The sequence below is a fragment of the Chiloscyllium plagiosum genome, unplaced genomic scaffold, assembly GCF_037043375.1.
Source record: "Chiloscyllium plagiosum isolate Xiang-an unplaced genomic scaffold, Cpla_swu_hap1 HiC_scaffold_17, whole genome shotgun sequence".
NCBI classification, from domain to species: Eukaryota; Metazoa; Chordata; class Chondrichthyes; order Orectolobiformes; family Hemiscylliidae; genus Chiloscyllium; species Chiloscyllium plagiosum.
In genome coordinates this window covers 18,671,774-18,689,960 of record NW_028270155.1, presented here as the reverse complement: position 1 = coordinate 18,689,960, position 18,187 = coordinate 18,671,774, and the positions used below count along the sequence as shown (strand labels likewise).

Below are 18,187 nucleotides of genomic sequence, written 5' to 3'. Positions count from 1 at the left end.
TGATCTCTGCACATATCCACCTAGGTCCCTCTGCTCCTGATCCTCCTTTAGAATTCTACCTTCCAATTTACATTGACCTTCATTGCTCTTCTGACTCAAGTGCATCAGCTCACACTTCTCTGCATTGAACTGTACCTGCACACTCCATCATCTTTGTCAATGTCCTTTTGAAGGTCTGCACTGCTCTCCTCACAATTTATAATTCTTGCAAATTTAACGTCATCTGCAAACTTTGAAATTGTTGCATTCACATCACGATCGAGATGACTAATATGTATCAAGAAATAACTACAAATCCAAATTTCTCCGGGATCTTCCTAGAACGAATGTACGGACACAGACAGACAGAGATTCTTGCTTTCACCAGCTGGTAATGAAATTCACATTGTGCCTATTTCTTTGCCTTTTTATTACCTCCAATTGTCTTGCTTTAGTTAATATCCTGTCCACCACCTTAGTTCAGCAATTTGACAACCAGATAGTTTTTTGTTCATATGTTCAAAGGCTATGGGTGTCTCTGGCTAGGTTGGTATTTATTGGCCACAGGGCAGTTAAGAGTCTGGGTCTGGAGTCATATGTAGACTGGACCAGGTAAGGATGGTTACCTCTCTAAAAGAGGTTACTGAACCAGCTGGGTTTTACAATAACTGTAGTGAGTTGCCATTAGGCTAATTTTCCCCCCAACCCCCACAATCGACGGTCAGCATTACTCTCTTACTTGCAGATTTTTATTGTGAGATTCGAATACAGGTCCCCAGGACATTACCTGTGTCCCTGGATTCACAGCCCAGCAACAATACCACTGGGGTGTCACCTCCCCTGACTGAAGGCCAGAAATCAGTGTGCTTAAAGTGACCACAGTGAAACAGGAGCTTCCTTTCATCACAAGGCAGCAGCGTACCTGTGTTTATCTTGGGCTGAATTTCAGCCAGAAGCACAAAGCAAACTAATAAAAAATGTAAACAAATAATCATTTGCAATTACCGCAGGGAGACATGCTCATAACTTCCTTTCGTTGAGAAGGCAGCTGGTTAATTGGATGCTTTGAGAGGGAGCACTTGCAGTGATCAGGTTCAAACCCAGCATGGGGTTAGCTTCCTGGAGCAAGAAACTGTTGATAAATTTCTTATATTTCGTAGGAAGCAGTAATCAATCTGAAAAACACGGGCAGAGGGCAGCACTTGCAAACTCTTCCCCTCCTCCCTACAATTGGCGTGTCAAGTTGGCTGATGTATTTGAACACGTGAAAGGACTACAGGACTTGCATTTGTAGAGCATCTGTTAGGTACTGGGGACATCCCAAGGTGTTTTATGCAGCCAATGACGTACTTCTAAAGTGTACTTCCTGCTGTCATGTGGGAATCACTTGTGGACAGGATCACTTGTGCACAGCAAGACTCCACTCTGAGATCGATCTGTCTGTTTTGGTAATGTTGATTGAGGAATGGGTTTTCCTTCAGGTTAAGTAGGAAGGACTCCCCTAGCCTTCTGAATTCTCTTAATGCCACCTGAGAGGGCCTCTGTGTAAATTTTAGTCCAAAATCCAGCACAACTGACAGTGCAGCACTCCCTCAGCACTGCACTAAACGTCGCACTTATGTGGGTCTTGGGCTTGGCGCTTTGTCTGAAACCTTCTAACTGGGAGGCATGGGCACTATCATTGAGTCACCAGCTTAATGTGATAGTATGGTGAGGGCTGAAAATGTGTTGCTGGAAAAGCGCAGCAGGTCAGGCAGCATCCAGGGAACAGGAGAATCGACGTTTCGGGCATAAGCCCTTCTTCAGGAATGGTGAGGAGCAAATGTCCAGTCCTGTCGATGGCTTTGGCAGATCTATGCAGTGGCCTCTATGATACCAAGCTCAGTACCTGTTCAGTGTGGAGTAACTGAGCACAGTCAGGCCACTTACAATCCACTTCATGGTTCTTGCAATGTCGACAGGGGGAGAACATCCTCCTGAGGATTCCTGTCAGAAAGGGTGTGAATGGGTGTCACAAAGCCACATAGCTGCGAACACGTGCAATCTCAAATGCTGTGGGAGGTTTGGCTGCATGGGTGCCACCGTTGCCTACCATGGGGCAGTGCCAGGAACTGGAATATGAGGAGATGGGAAAAAGTAAGAGGAAACAAGAAAGCAAGAGAACATCCTACTTCAACACGAGACAAGAGAAAATAATCGTTGGTTTGGATTGGCCGAAACATAATACCTGATTTGCCTTTGAAGTTGCCAATTTTTTTTTCTCTGAAGGCAAGTGAAGAGCTGGCTTAGATTGTGGAACATGTCAGGTACATTACTCGAGATTTCTCTGTCCTTGGTTGGAACCTTCCCATGCTGTCAGGGCTCGAACTCAGGACCAGGAGGATGTTTCGATGTGAGGGCACCGAGAGTGTGATTCGACTGACGGTGGTCAAAGGTAACAGCAGCCTATCTGGCCAGAAGGCACAAGGACAAGAAATAGGCCATTCAACCCATTGAATCTACTCTACTGTTCAATGAGGTCGTGGCTAATCTGATAGTCCTCAACTCCACTTTCCTGCATTTACTTCCCCATAATCCTCAAGTTCCAGACTCATTAAAAATCTGTCTACCTCAGCTGTGAATGCACTTAGTGACTCAGCTGAACAGCCCTCTGTGGTAAAGAAATCCACAGATTTGCTAACCTCTCAGGGAAGAAATTGCTCCTCATCTCTGATTGAAGTGGGCAACCCCTTAATCTATGATTACGCTGTCTGGTCCTAGATTCTCCCACAGGGAAGGCAACCATTCCACAGTTACCTTGTAAAGTCCCTGAGGAACCTCGTACATTCCATTAAGGTCGCCTCTCATTCTTCAATAACCCAATGAAGACAGGCCCAATCTACTCAACCGTTCCTCATAAGACAGTCCTTCTGTACCCTGATTAGCCTTTTAAGCTTGCCTAGCAGAATATTTAGCTACCCAACCTTGGAATGATCCTGGGTACTGGTGACACTCTCAAACTGAAGCCAAAACCCATCAACCGGCTGAAAGTGGCTTAACCGAGTCAGTCCGTAAATCTCAAGGTCCTCCCCACAGTTGTCCCTGCATCTCCGGTGGAGGGCTAAGTATGTCAGAGTTGTGGTTATCCTGCAGAGAGAGGTTACCCCTCCACTGGGATGATTTAGAGAATATTTTAAAAATTAAATACCTCTCCAAGTGTCTTCCTTTTGAAGGCCGGATACCTCAGGAACACAGCCACTCTCTTTTCGCTGGCAGGTGTGGGGTGGTAACCCTGACACGATCCTGCCCCAGAATTAGTTTTAAAAGGTTCTGCCGCATAACCTCAGTCCATACTGGGGTAGGAAAGGTTCCATCGTCCCACTGCTCACTTGGGAAAACTCGCGGTGAAATGAGATCTGGAGCACACGCACAACTTTTCATTCGAGGAGCTGTGGCCAGCATCCGCATTATCAGATTGTTCCTCAGTTGTAAAACGTCAATGAACAGGAAAGCAGGTTGGACTAACAGGAGTGACTTTAGGTGGTGGATATAGGGTACCACACAGTCAGGTGTCATTGCGAGAGAATCACAGAATTGTTATAGCGCCCCAGATGGTCATTCGGCTCAACCTGCCTGTACCCGATTCTGCAAACGGCAGTCATTACCTCGTGTCAATCTCCTGCCTTCCCCACCACCACCTCCCACATGTCATCTTTATCCAAATAATCATCCAAAGTGCTCCTGAATGCCTCAGTTGAACCTGATCCCACCCAAGCACGGCCTTCCACACCCTCACATATCGCTGAATCTTCAGGTTTGCCATCACTTTGCTCTTGTTCCATTTGTTGCTCAGTTTAAATCTGTGGCCTCGAGTTTTTGTTCCTTTTCTAGGTCAGACCAGCTTCTTCCAAGCAGCTCTAGCCAAAGTTTGACAACCTCTATCAGATCTCTGCTCAGCCTTCTCCTCTTCAAGGAGAACCGTCCCAACCTCTTCAATCTATCCTCATCACTGAAGTTCCTGGACTGGAGGGCATGCCTTATGAAGAAGGGTCGAGGGAGCTAGGGCTTTTCTCACTGGAGCGAAGAAGGATGAGAGGCGACTTGATAGAGGCATAGATAGAATGAATAGCCAGAGACTTCTTCCCATAGCGGAAATGGCTATCACGAGGGGACATAATTTTAAGGTGATTGGAGGGAGGTTTAGGGGAGATGTCAGAGGTAGGTTCTTTACACTGAGAGTGGTGGGTGTGTGGAATGCACTGCAGCAGTAATAGTAGAATCAGATACATTAGGGACATTTAAGCGACTCTTGGATAGGTACATGAAAGGTAGTACAAGGGAGTGTATGTAGGTTAGACTGATCTTAGAGGATAAATGGTCAGCACAACATCGAGAGCTGAAGGGCTGTTCTTTGTTCTCATCAAGGAACCAACCTTGTAAACCATTTCTGCATTCTCTGTCCAGTGTGTTCACATCCTTCCTATAACGTGGCACCCAGAGCTGGGCGCAATAGCTGGAGTGGATGTTCAAAGTCCCATGGAATAAACTGAAAAGTATTCTCTTTCAATCAACATCATCAAAATACTGACTGGTGTTTGTAGGAACGTTACTGGTGGAAAATGGCTGTAAATCTAGTGTGGTCCAAAATATAATTAATGGCACAAATTGCTTTTGGATGTTTAGCTGTTTGAATCTAACTTTGTTTACCCTGAAATCCACCCGTTCATGAAGCCTCATCATAGTAATGCAGTTTGGGGCACTTAGAATGTGACAGATTATCAGCAATGTTCACAATACTGTTCAGAAAACAATTCATGGAATCATAGAATCCCTACAGTGTGGCCCATTTGGACCCATCGAGTCCTCACTGACCCTCTGAACGGCACCTCACCCACCCCTTACCTTACTCCTGTAGCCCTGCATTTCCCACGACCAATCCACCCATGTGAGGCACATCTTTGGACTGTGGGACAGACTGGAACACCCGGAGGAAACCCACGCAGACACGGGGAGAATGTGTAAACTCTACATGGACTGTCGCTGGAGGCTGGAACTGAACCCAAGTTCCTGGCGCTGTGAGGCAGCAGTGCTAACCACTGAGCCACCATGACACCCCTCTCCTTCCCCCTTGCACAATTAACTCCTGGATTTTTCCTCAGGAGGCAGGAGCAGGCACCTCCTCCCATGAGTCATTCACCACAGGGGAGACCCTTCAGCCCATCGATTTTGTACAAACGACCACCACGTTAGTCATTCTCACCTACCTTTGTGCTTCTGCAATGCTCGCTGTGTGGACTGCAGCACAGACTCGTGAAACTGCTGGGCAAAGTCCTCAGCCATGAACACCTCCCAGGGCTTCCTTTTCTCGTTCAGGCTGTGCCCGGTGCCAGGATTGTCTTTCTGGAGGGCAGCTGTGGTGTTTGTGAGCACGCTTACTGTCCTATTCCCAACAGGCCCCTCGACAGGCCTAGTCTTGTCATTGTGAGGGCCTGGCTCCTTAGGCTTTGACGTAGCCTCTGAGGCTTTCGCTGGCTCTGCACTCTTCCGGAGTTCCGGCACAGCAGGGGTGGCGCTTGGCGGCCTATCGGATTCGGCAGAGGTGGAAGACTCGGCTGCGCCCACTGCAGAAACAGAAAGGTGCATGTGATTTTCAAAATAGGTGCCTTTCACAGCTGTGCTGTATCGCATCATTGTGCTCACAGCCAGGTACAAATGACTGTTTCAGTAAAAGGGATTTCACTTCAAATGAAAACATCCCCTCGAATAGTGGTGACTGATGTTTCCTCGAAGCAGCACTGCCCACACAGAAGCCTCAGAGCTACCACACAAGCCCTGTTCTGAGAGAAATGGGTGCACAGTCCCACAAATAAACTGAAAAATACTGTGCACTCACTAAATCGGGCCATGCACAACAGCTTATTTCAAAACCAACCTCAGTGACGGCTGGTATTGAGGCACTGCAATCCACAGCTCTCTCTAATACATGCACACTTGGGTGGTCCGTGTGTGTCTGTCCGCACATGTGTGTGTCCATCCGCGCATATGTCCATCTGCATGTGTCTGTCCGTGTGTGTGCATGTGTGGGGCGGGAGGTTAAAATCAGCCAGAAACTGCTGGCCAGCCTACGAGTGCCTCACAGCACTCAGTCTGCACCAGAGACTCACCCCTGGGCTCATGTTAATGGCTAGCAAGCCCTTGCTTGTGCCTCTCTTCACCTTTAACCCCAGCTAAGATTGGCTAACTCAGCAGGGACTGAAAGTTAAACTAATACCCTCTGGATCTGTCTGGTTCAGAACTATAGAGGGCAGTGGGATTTACAGATAGAAACTCGAATCTCCATTCACAGCTCCTTTCCTCAGAAGCCACTGATTCCCTGAACTGTGGCTAATTTGGATTCATCCTGAGAGGGAGGGACTGGGAGATAACTGGACTGTGTCTAATGTTGTCCCAGTCTGAGCAAGCTTGGGATCAAATCCTGATCCAGACAGCTCAGTATCATAGATTTAGCCAGTTGGTTGCATTGCATGAATTGGGGGTTTGGACACTAAGTGACCAGCATTCTGTCCAAAGACACAGCAAAATGTAAAGACAAAAATATCTACTTAGTCCCTCACCTCTGCCTAAACTGTAACTAGCACATGGCATGAGGCAGCATTTCTCCCCTTCTGAAAGTAAGTGCCAAATATTAACCCTGGTCATCATGATATCACTCCGAAAAAGGGAGATTCTTGGAACCTCAAAGACACTCACATAACAACATGACCCTACCCAACCCTCCAATCAGAGATGTTCCGACAAATGTTGCTGCAGTGTTCCCAACATTTAGGAAATAAATTGAAGATGATTCCAATCCCACAACTGGATCATTTGAGCATGACTGCAGACTTAGCAAAATGGCCAGAATCAATCCCCCAGCAAAGATGCCCACCCCTGTGTTCCACAACAATGTAGGAACCCCAATCCTCATTTACTTAAGCCACTCCTCCTATTAAAGGTCACTTTCTTTGCTCAAACTGCGTTGCCAGTGCGTTGTCAAGGGTTTTCTTTGCCATTCAGGTCAGGAAAACGGGCTGAGATCACTTAATCATCTTACCGTCTATAAGACAGAGAAGCAAACAGCCAAAATGGGAATTGCAACTTCAAGTCCAGAGTTTTAGGTTTGTTTATTCAGCAAATATGAAGTCAGTTTTGAAGGAAGCAACTGAGGTTTGATTTGGGAGTGGGGATGGGAGGAGGGCCCCCTCTCTCAATCATTTCCTGAGGTCAGACCCATTGGCAAAGCTTTGGCAGGCTCGAGCGGGAAGGGAAGAGAAATGCTTCAAAGTAAAAGGAGAGAAATGGAGGGAGGGACAGTGAAGTATACGGCGAGAGACAGATAGATGTGTGAAAAAACTAATGAAGCTGTGTTTGAGCAGATGAAAAGGAGTTCAGAAAAAAAAACCCCTCCACCGGCCGCCACTGTATTGCCGGAGGGGAATCACCCCAGAGGTGCATCCCCATGTGCATTCTGATTAAACCAGCAGTTCTGAAGCTTCTCATAGACCAGTTACAAAAGGACCTCTCGAAGAGGTCAACACTCACCAGTCTGAGATGAGCTGGGACTGCTACACGATGGAGGGGAGAGGTATTTAAAAGGTGCTTCTGAAGGCTGGGTCTTCTGTTTTACGGAATGGATCATTTCTATCAGGGTCTCCTTTTCTGTGTGTGTGAGAGAGAGAGGGAAAGAAGCGCCAATAAATATTAGGGTGAACACTGAGCTTTAAACAAACCCCAACAGCGAATTGAGACTGTGTGACAGAGCCAGGCGCATTGGTATTTAGCTGTGGGACTGTAGCCAAGTGTGGGTTAATTCCGACTCAGCATGAAGCTGTTATCCAAGTCTGACTGAGGTCTATTAAAAGTGGAAGCTGACCAATAATGGCTGGAGACCAAATGGGTGATTTTAATATCTACATACCCATTTACTGTATATGTGGAAAAGAAAACTCACATAAATTGACAAGGTGTGGTTAATAACTTTTGACTTTAGTTGGAATATTCTTTTAAGATTTTAATGAACCTTTCACATACTATGCTCTTCATATTATCAAAATCAAAGTGCTTCAGTTGGTGGCAGGAAGCCCTCATGCTGGGGCCATGGGAGTACTTGCACCTCAGACTGGAGGGAGCAAAGATCAGTAATGTGGATAAACACCACGAACAGAGGAGTAACATGGGAAGGAACTGTCATGGCAGCCAGATAGGACTCAGCTGGTCTCTCGGCCACCTCTGAGTCTGAAAGGTGTGGATTCAACTCCCAGCATGAAGGCCTGAACACTAAATTTTGACCAATGCTCTACTGCGAGGCAGCTACACTACTGGAGGTGCTGCCCTTTGGCTAAGGCACTAAATCCTGTTCTCCCTCTTTTCCCTAAACCCTGCTTGTCCTCTGACACCTTCACTACACAGGGCCATAGCGTCTACAGTTCGGAAAAGGCCCTTCAGCCCATCGAATCTCTGCCGGTCAAAAACAACCACCTAATGACTCTCATCCCAATTTCCCGCATTTGATCATTTGCCTCATATGCCTTGGGTCAAATGATCTCTAAGACTGAGAGGGCTAAATGTGGATGGGATGGCAGAACAGACACTGGAATAGAAATAAAGAGAACCCCTCATTCTCAGGGAGAAAGGAGAAGGGCTGAGAGTCAGTGGGGATTGATACAGAAACAACAGAAACTCCAACCAGAGGCCCAGAGGCTGCTACTCTCTAGATAGTCAACTCCCCAGCACCCCCCACCTCAGCGAGAAACAGATGGACGGGGGAACAGACCTTTACCTTTTCTTTTCTCCGGGAGTATGTGAGCGAGGCTAAAAGACGTCAGGAATCTCTTCTTCTCGGCGAGGTCGGGAGTGCTGTTCATTTCGTCGGCGCTGTACTTGTTGGTGGGCAGGGGCCGCGGTGAGGGGGCCTGCCGCTTGGTTGAGACCGGAGGCGGTGAAGGACTCCGCTCCATCAACATCCGGCGCCTCTTGCGTCGTTTCTGCTTCAACAACTCCTCCCTCCGGGCCTGGGTGGTCAGGCTGAAGACTTGCAGGAAGTCCAGTTTCTAAAACCAATGGAAGAGAGGTCGAGATTAACTCAGCAGCTTCAACAGTAAAAGCAGGGCGAGATAGAATAGAATCCCTACTGTGTGGAAGCAGACCATTCAGCCCATTGATCGAGTCCACAGTGATCCTCCAAAGACCATCCCACACAGATCCACCCTCCCACCCTGTATCCCTGCAGTTCCCATGGCTAATCCACCTAGTGTGCACATGTCTGGACACAAGGGTAATGTTGCATGGCCAATCCACCCAAACTGCACACCTATGGAGGAAACTGGAGCACTTGGAGGAAACCCACACAGACACGGGAAGAATGTGCAAACTCCCCACAGACAGTTGCCGAAGGTGGAATCAATCCCGGTCCCTGGCGCTGTGAGGCAGCAGTGCTAACCACCGTGCCACCCAAGAGGGTGCCAGCACTTCAAAAGGAGGGAACTGCTCCTAACTTCTTGTTGTTCTCTATTCACAGTCTCGGCCATTACCTCATTGATAGAGAAACTGGGTAAGCACCTGAAGAGGTGAACATTTGGAGGGATAGGGAAAATCTTTTGACAACCTCCAAATATCTCAACATGCTTTAGAGACAATGAGGTATACTTTGAAATGTAGTAACAGTTATAATGAGAAACATGGCAACCAACTTACACGCAGCAAGTTCCCACAAACAACAACATGATACAGAATCATGGAGTCATTGAGGATGGAAACAGACCCTTCGGTCCAACCAGTCCATGCAGACCCCACTCCCAAACTAAACCAGTCCTACCTGCCTGCAATTGGCCCAGATCCCTCCAAACCTTTCCTATTCATGAACTTATCCAAATGTATTTTAAACATTGTAACTGTGCCCACATCCACCACTTCCTCCGGAAATTCATTCCACACATGAATCAGTGTAAAAAAACTTCCACCTCATCTCTAATGATCAGACTTTGTCCAAGACACCAGGGAAAGCTGAGCACATTAGCTTTTACTTTCCCTCAAGCCAGGCAAGTTCTCAGTTTAACATCTCATCCTAAAGTTGCCACAACACCCCCTGGGGACTGTAATGGAGTGTAAGATTTTGTGCTTAAGGCCTGGATTGGGATGGAGAACCTAGAATTCAGAGGAATGTGTGCTAGCAATGTAGCCACGCTGACCCACTAGGTAATAGCAGAACTGTGGAATAAAACTAACAGCACAGCCGTTAGAGATCAGCCACAGGCATGATAGATGATAGATTAAATGGCCTCTCATTGTAGTGTAAGATTCTGTGATGAGCTCCTCCAACCATACATCTTTCTGCCAATCCCCAGAGGAAAGAACAGTCAACATATCCATCTGAATGAACGACACAAGCCAGGAGTGTGGTGGAAGCACTCAAGAAGCTCAGCACCATGTGAACAAAGCAGGCCAATCTGCACCCCATTACACTGACCAATATTCACTCCCTCCAATCACGAACACACACTGTTAGCAGTGAGTACCAGCTGCAAGATGCACTGCAGTATCTTACCAAGGTTTCCTCTACAGCCCATTCCAAACCAAACTCCACCAACTAGAAGGACAAGGGCAGCAGACAAACGACATTTGATCCTGGAATTATATCGCCATTCCTTCTTTGCTACTGGGGCAAAATCCCGAAACTCCCTCCCTCACAGCACTGAGTGTCCGTATACCACAAGGACTGCAGTGGTTCAAGAAGTCAGGTCTTCCCAAGTGCAATTAGGGTTGGGTAATGAATGCTGAACTCCCTAGAAGTACCGACAAAGAACAAAGAACCTTATAGCACACAAACAGACCCTTCAGCCCTCCAGACCTGCACCGATCCAGATTCTCTATCTAAACCTGCTGCCTATTTTCTAAGGATCTGTATCCCTCTGCTCCCTGCCTATTCATGTATCTGTCTAGATACATCTTAAATAATGCTATCATTCCCACCTCCAGCACCTCTGTTGGCAATGCGTTCCAGACCCCCACCACCTTTGCGTAAAGAACTTTCCACGCATATCTCCCCTAAACCTTTCCCCCTCATTTTGAACTCGCGACCCCTAATAACTGAGTTCCACACATTGGGAAAAAGCTTCTTGTTATCCACCCTGTCAATATTGCTCATAATTTTGTAGATCTCAATCAAATCCCCCCTCAAGCTCCTTCTTTAGAATGAAAATAATCCTAATCTATTCAACCTCTCTTCATAGCTGGTGCCTTCCATACCAGGCAACATCCTGGTGAACCTCCTCTGCACCCTCTCCAAAGCATCCACATCCCTTGTTACCAGCACTGTATGCAGTATTCCAAATGCGGCCGAACCAAAGTCCTATACAACTGTAACATGACCTGCCAACTCTTGTACTCAATAGCCCATCCAATGAAGGAAAACATGCCGTATGCCTTTTTGACCACTTTACTGAACTGCGTTATCACCTTCGGGGAACAATGGACCTAAACAACCAGATCTCGATGTATACCAATTTTCCCCAGGACGTTTCCATTTACTGTATAGTTCGCTCTTGAATTGGATCTTCCAAAATGCCCGGATTGAACTCCATCTGCCATTTCTCTGCCCATCTCTCCAATCTATCTATATCCTGCCATATTCTCTGACAGTTCCCTTCACTGTTACTCCACCAATTCTGGTGTCATCTGCAAACTTGCTCATGAGGCAACTTACACCCTCCTCCAAATCATTTATATATATCACAAGCAGCAGTGGTCCCAGCACGGATCCCTGTGGACCACCACTGGTCACAGGTCTCCATTTTGCGAAACTTCCTTCCACTACTACTCTCTGTCTCCTGTTGCCCAGCCAGTTCTCTATCCATTTAGCTAGAACACCCTGGACCCCATGTGACTTCACCTTCTTCATCAGCCTACCATGGGGAACTTTATCAAATGCCTTACTAAAGTCCATGCTTCTGACATCTACAGCCTTTCCCCCATCAATCAACTTTGTCACCTTCTCAAAGAATTCTATTAGGTTTGTAAGACATGACCTTCCCCGCACAAAACCATGCTGCCCATTACTGATAAGCCCATTTTTTGCCAAATAGGAGTGGATCCTATCCCTCAGTATCTTCTCTAGCAGCTTCCTTAACACTAACGTCAGGCTCACCGGTCTATAATTACCTGGAGTACCCCTGCTACCCTTCTTAAACAAGGGGACAACATTAGCAATTCTCTAGTCCTCCGGGATCTCACCCTTGTTCAAGGATTCTGCAAATATGTGTTAAAGCCCCAGCTATTTCCTCTCTTGCTTCCCTCAGTAACTTGGGCTAGATCCCATCCGGACCTGGGGACTTGTCTACCTTAATGCTTTTTAGAATACCCAAAACGTCCTCTCTCCTTATGCTGACTTGACCTAGGGTACCCAAAGATCTATCTCTAACCTTAACATCCACCATGTCCCTCTCCTCGGTGAATACTGATGCAAAGTACTCATTAAGAATCTCACCCATTTCCTCTGACTCCATGCATAACTTTCTTCCTTTGTCCCTGAGTGGGTCAACCCTTTCTCTAGTTACCCTCTTGCTCCTTATATATAAAAAAGGGCTTTTGGGTTTTCCTTAACCTTGTTTGTTAAGGATATCTCCTGACCCCTTTTAGCCCTCTTAATTCCTCATTTCAGATTGGCCCTACATTCCTGATATTCTTCCAAAGCTTAGTCTGTCTTCAGTTGCCTAGACCTTATGTACGCATCCTTTTTCCTCTTAGCTCTTCTCACAATTTTACCCGTCATCCATGGTTCCCTAACCTTGCCATTTTGATCTCTCATTTTCACAGGAACATACCACTTCTGAACTCTAATCAACCTCTCTTCAAAAGCCTCTCACATATCGAATGTGGATTTCCCTTCAAACAGCTGCTCCCTATCTACATTCTCCAGCTCCTGCCGAATATTGGTACAGTTGGCCTTCCCCCAGTTAAGCACTCTTCCTTTAGGACCATTCTTGTCTTTGTCCATGAGTATTCTAAAACTTATGGAATTGTTATCATTATTCCTGAAGAAATACCGCTACTGAAACATCAACCACCTGGCTGGGCTCATTTCCCAACATCAGGTCCAGTATGGCCCCTTCCCGAGTTGGACTATTTACATACTGCTCTAGAAAACCTTCCTGGATGCTCCTTACAAATTCTGCTCCATCTAGACCTCTAACACTAAGTAAATCCCAGTCAATGTTGGGAAAATTAAAATCTCGTATCACCATTACCCTGTTGCTCCTACATCTTTCCATGATCTGTTTACACATTTGGAGCTTTATCTCACACTCAACATTGGGAGACCTGTAGTACAGCCCCAACATTGTTACCACACCCTTCCTACTTTTGAGCTCTGCCCATATTGGCCCACTTTGACATCCTCTCTGACCAGTAATGCAACTCCTCCACCCCTTTTACCTCCCACTCTATCCTGCCTGCAGCATTGATATCCTGGGATGTTTAGCTGTCAATCATGCCCATCCCTCAACCAAGTCTCAGTAATAGCAATAACATCATGCTCCTAGGTACTAATTCAAACCTTAAGTTCATCCACCTAACCTATTACACTTCTTGCATTAAAACAAATGCACCTCAAACCACCACTCCCTTTGCATTCATCATCTGCTCCCAGCCTCTTCTTCCACTTAGTCATGCAGACTTCATTATCTGCTTTAGTTACTGCTTCCTTACTGTCCTCTAACCTCATTTGGTTCCCAAGCCCTGCCACATTAATTTAAACCCTCCTCTACGTTGCATGTTTTCTTTATTCACTTGTAGGACAGGGGTGTTGCTAGTTGGGCTAGCTTTTACTGTTGGTCCCTAGTTGCCCTTGAGAAGGTGGTGGTGAGAAGTCTTCTTGAACTACTACTATAACTAGCAGCTCAGATGACTGATGCACTTCGTTATTCTGATTATAAGTTGTGAATGTATAGAACCATTTTAATAGTCCAGATGGTTAAACATTCACTCAGGAGACAAAGCTACAAAGAACTGGTTGTAAATCCAAAATCGGAGAGAGAGGACAGCAGGACAAGGGTTCAGGCTCAAGTCTCAAAATCTGATCCTCAAATACGAGGTTCTAATAATAAATTCAATTGGGAATTCATGCACAATATCTTTACTCAGAGAGTGGTCAGAATATGGAGCTGATTGCTACAGGGAGTGGCTTATCCAAGTAGAATTGATCAATACAGGGGAGGCTAGACAAAGACATGAGGGAGAATGGGTTGTTAGTTGAGACAAAGCAGAATGGGAGTCAGCTTCTGTGGCACGTAAATGGCTAATTTCTGTGCTGTGCATTCCATCTAATTTCTCGTATTTAAAAGCCTTAATTATTAAGGTATCAAAACATGACAAACAGGACAACAGACTCTCGGCATCAGCTTCGCATTTCCTGTGGTTCCGGACAGCCCACTCAAAAAATCAGGCTTGTTTCATTCAAAACCATGAGGGGTCTGGACACAGTGAACAGAGAAAAGCTGTTCCCACTCGACTGAAAAGCAGAGCACACACTCTGAAGGTAATTGGCAAAAACAGCAATGGTGACAGGAGGAGAAACTTTTCCACACAGTGTGGGGCCAGGACCTACTCAAGAGTGTGGTGGAGGAGGGGCAAATTGTGGCCTTTAAGTGGGATTTGGATTATTATCTAAAAAAGACTGTGTAGTGTTGCAGCAGGGGAATAGCACTGGGGTTTATTGTTCCTTCAGAGATCCTGCGCAGTCATTACAGGCTGAATGGCCTCCTTCTGAGCTGCAACCATTCTGTAATCAAGATGAGAGTCAATTCTACTGCGACGAGAAAAATCCTGGCAAGATGCCATCGAGCTGCAGAACCCCAGTTTCTAATCTACTTTGTGCATTGCTGAAAATATAGTTGAAGCAACAGGTGCCATTAGCTGCTTCATGCTGCTTTATGCAGTAGTCACACAAGTTCTATTCACCACCAACAGGATGCTGTAGTCAAGCCATAAAGACATTCTGCCCATTACAGAAACAAACAATATGGCTTGTGAATTTCAGCGCTGTTGTGAAGGGCGATACCGGCAGATCACATCAAACAGCATGTCGGCTGAGTACGCACTGACACTGCTCTTGGCAAATTCACAATAGTGTCCTACATTACATGTGTTTCTGTAACTAGACACACTTGCTGGATAATCCTTATAAGGTACAAGGTATTACACTGACAACCAATTTAGGATTGTCAGTTGTACCAATGCTGTGGCACACTTGTGGAGACTGGAAGCTGCATATATTAATACACAGGGCTATGTTCTTTGCAGACTGAAATGACATATCTACACACTGGCTGAACTGAACTCAATAAAATAGGTGACAGCCATCAACTGTTTCATTTCTCATGTATTGCCCCGATCCATTAGAGACAACCTGCCTGGCTTCAAATTTAAATAAAGCCTGGCAGTTAACTGTCAATCAGTATTAATGTGTATATTCGCCATGACAAAAATCTTCACTGATCATAGTTCACTTGCCAAACAATCAGCAGTCTTCCTTTGTATAGTATAAATGTTGTTGTCCATTTACTTTGGCATTCTTGCAAATTATCCTGATGGATGTGAGGCCAAAAGCTTTGATGAAACATGTCTTCTTCAGCAAGTTGTACACTCCCAAATAACAAATGTATTTTGTATAAGAGGACACGGCAAGGGAAGATGGCTGTAGTTTTCCCCTTCCTCACAGTCCTCTGTGTAACCAACAAATGTCTTCATCGCGATACACCTGCCCCACCCTTCCGTTTGTGTTTGATTCAACACTCCAGTGGCACTTCGGAAAGATTTCCTGATGTTGTCCATGCGATTACATCGAAATCATTGCACAGGGGAACAATGGATGACATCTGCTCATTTGAACCAAGGTCTCACCATTGCCATCAGGAGCAAAACTCTCGGTGTGGTGAGACAGAAATTCTCCAGCACCCAATACAACAGCACGTGACAACCCTCAGGCAGAAGGTTAGCTCATCCACTGAGCACAATGAACACTCCGGGAATATGCTGACGGTGTCACCAGACCAGACAGAAGAACATGAGGGTCCAAAGCTTTTGGCATTTGAACACTCAAAGGTGTTTACATTAAGCATTAGTTGATCATTCCTTTCTTGAGTCGCTTTTGCCACAGATTGATTAGAATTAGAATTAGCTCTATTGTCACATATACTCACGAGTCAAAAGTTTACAAATCGCCACTTATGGTGCCATCTTAGGTGCAAAGGTACCTAGGTACAGAACCTTAGGCACAAAGCAGAAAGATGAGGAAGCAAAAGTTAAAATGACAGTCATCACAGCCTATTTTGCTTTCAGTGTGTAGGCCTTTTTATTGGTGTCTTTGATCTTCTCAATATTTTCTCACCACCAGATTTGCTCAAAGCAGGCTCCAACTTGCCCTTGCCTGAGGAGGGAAGCATATCTTCTGACTGCCTCAGCTTGCTCTCACAGGCCAAACGAGCTCCTACTGTCCCATACAGCCCTACTCTACAGGAGAGGAGATACCACTCTGAATCCCAACCATTATCCTTCTGCCATTGAGGAAAACACAGACCACTTCCATTGGGATAAATCACGTTTTACCCAGCACCTGGACTGCCAGGGAATCGCATTAGAACCATTATCTGAAGCAATTTTGCAACCCATGTGGGTCAGTTGAAGCTCTTCATCTCAATCCCTATGTTGCTGATTTTAATCTGCTAAATCAGTGACTTAATGGGTATAGGAACTAATGATCCTGCTCAGTGATTTAATTGTAAACATCAGGGGACAGAACAAAGAAATGCACTGAAATGACGATGTGATTAAGTAGTGATTGATTGACACAGCACAAATTTCGATAGTTCTTACACTCAGGTATGGACGTTGCCATTTTGCACAGGCCCGTCAATGACTTAATCCCTCCACAAGTGCCTCGCCATCCCACTGGATCGCAGGCTCGATTGATTCCTCATCATCTTCAGCCAATACGATGTCTGGTTAGGCACAGTCACAGAAATGAAAAGGACTGCACAAACACTCCAAATCTGGTTTTGATGATCTACATCAGGCAGCCTGGGGTAGCCGGTGGTGAGAGTGGGTGGAGACAGCCCGGGGTCAGTCGCTAGTGAGAGTGAGTGGAGACGTGGGTCAGTCGGTGGTGAAAGTGGGTGGAGACAGGCTGGGGTCAGACAGTGGTGAGATAGGGTGGAGACAGGTTGAGTCAGTCAGTAGTGAGAGTGGGTGGAGACAGCTCGGGGTCAGACGGTGGTGAGAGTGGGTGGAGACAATGTGGGTCAGTCGGTGGTGAGAGTGGGTGGGGTCGCCCTGGGTCAGTTGGTGATGAGAGTGGGTGGAGATAGACCGGGGTCAGTTGGTGGTGAGAGTGGGTGGAGACAGGCCGGGATCAGACTGTGGTGAGAGTGGGTGGAGACAACCTGGGTCCGTCGGTGATGAGAGTGGGTGGAGATAGGCCGGGGTCAGTCGGTGGTGAGAGTGGGTGGAGACAGATCGGGATCAGACTGTGGTGAGAGTGGGTGGAGACAACCTGGGTCAGTCGGTGGTGAGAGTGGGTGGAGACAGGCCGGGGTCAGATGGTGGTGAGAGTGGGTGGAGACAGTCCGGGGTCAGACGGTGGTGAGAGTGGGTGAAGACAGGCCGGGGTCAGTCGGTGGTGAGAGTGGGTGGAGACAGGCCGGGATCAGACTGTGGTGAGAGTGGGTGGAGACAACCTGGGTCAGTCGGTGGTGAGAGTGGGTGGAGACAGGCCGGGGTCAGATGGTGGTGAGAGTGGGTGGAGACAGTCCGGGGTCAGACGGTGGTGAGAGTGGGTGGAGACTGGCCGGGGTCAGATGGTGGTGAGAGTGGGTGGAGACAGTCCGGGGTCAGACGGTGGTGACAGTGGGTGAAGACAGGCCGGGGTCAGACGGTGGTGAGAGTGGGTGGAGACAGGCCAGGGTCAGAGGGTGGTGAGAGTGGGTGGAGACAGGCCGGGGTCAGTCGGTGGTGAGAGTGGGTGGAGACAGGCCGGGGTCAGATGGTGGTGAGAGTGGGTGGAGACAGGCCAGGGTCGGATGGTGGTGAGAGTGGGTGGAGGCAGCCCGGGGTCAGACAGTGGTGAGAGTGGGTGGAGACAGCCCGGGGTCAGTCGGTGGTGAGAGTGGGTGGAGACAGGCCGGGGTCAGATGGTGGTGAG

The 18,187-nt window shown here is 47.0% G+C and overlaps 1 protein-coding gene across 9 annotated transcripts in view; it reads right to left on the bottom strand.

Moving 5' to 3' along the window:
• The window catches only part of gse1b (Gse1 coiled-coil protein b), a 693,846-nt gene that overhangs the window by 11,640 nt on the left and 664,019 nt on the right, over window positions 1–18,187 (bottom strand). For 7 of the 9 annotated variants that reach the window (XM_043706595.2, XM_087995728.1, XM_043706601.2 and 4 more), the window contains 3 exons: window positions 8,771–9,047; window positions 7,540–7,656; window positions 5,223–5,579 (listed from right to left, as the gene is read on the bottom strand). In XM_043706595.2, coding sequence (XP_043562530.2) covers window positions 5,223–5,579; window positions 7,540–7,656; window positions 8,771–9,047 — 751 coding nt within the window. The remainder of the gene's footprint in view (window positions 1–5,222; window positions 5,580–7,539; window positions 7,657–8,770; window positions 9,048–18,187) is intronic. The other 2 variants (XM_043706596.2, XM_043706598.2) reach the window with 2 other exon arrangements.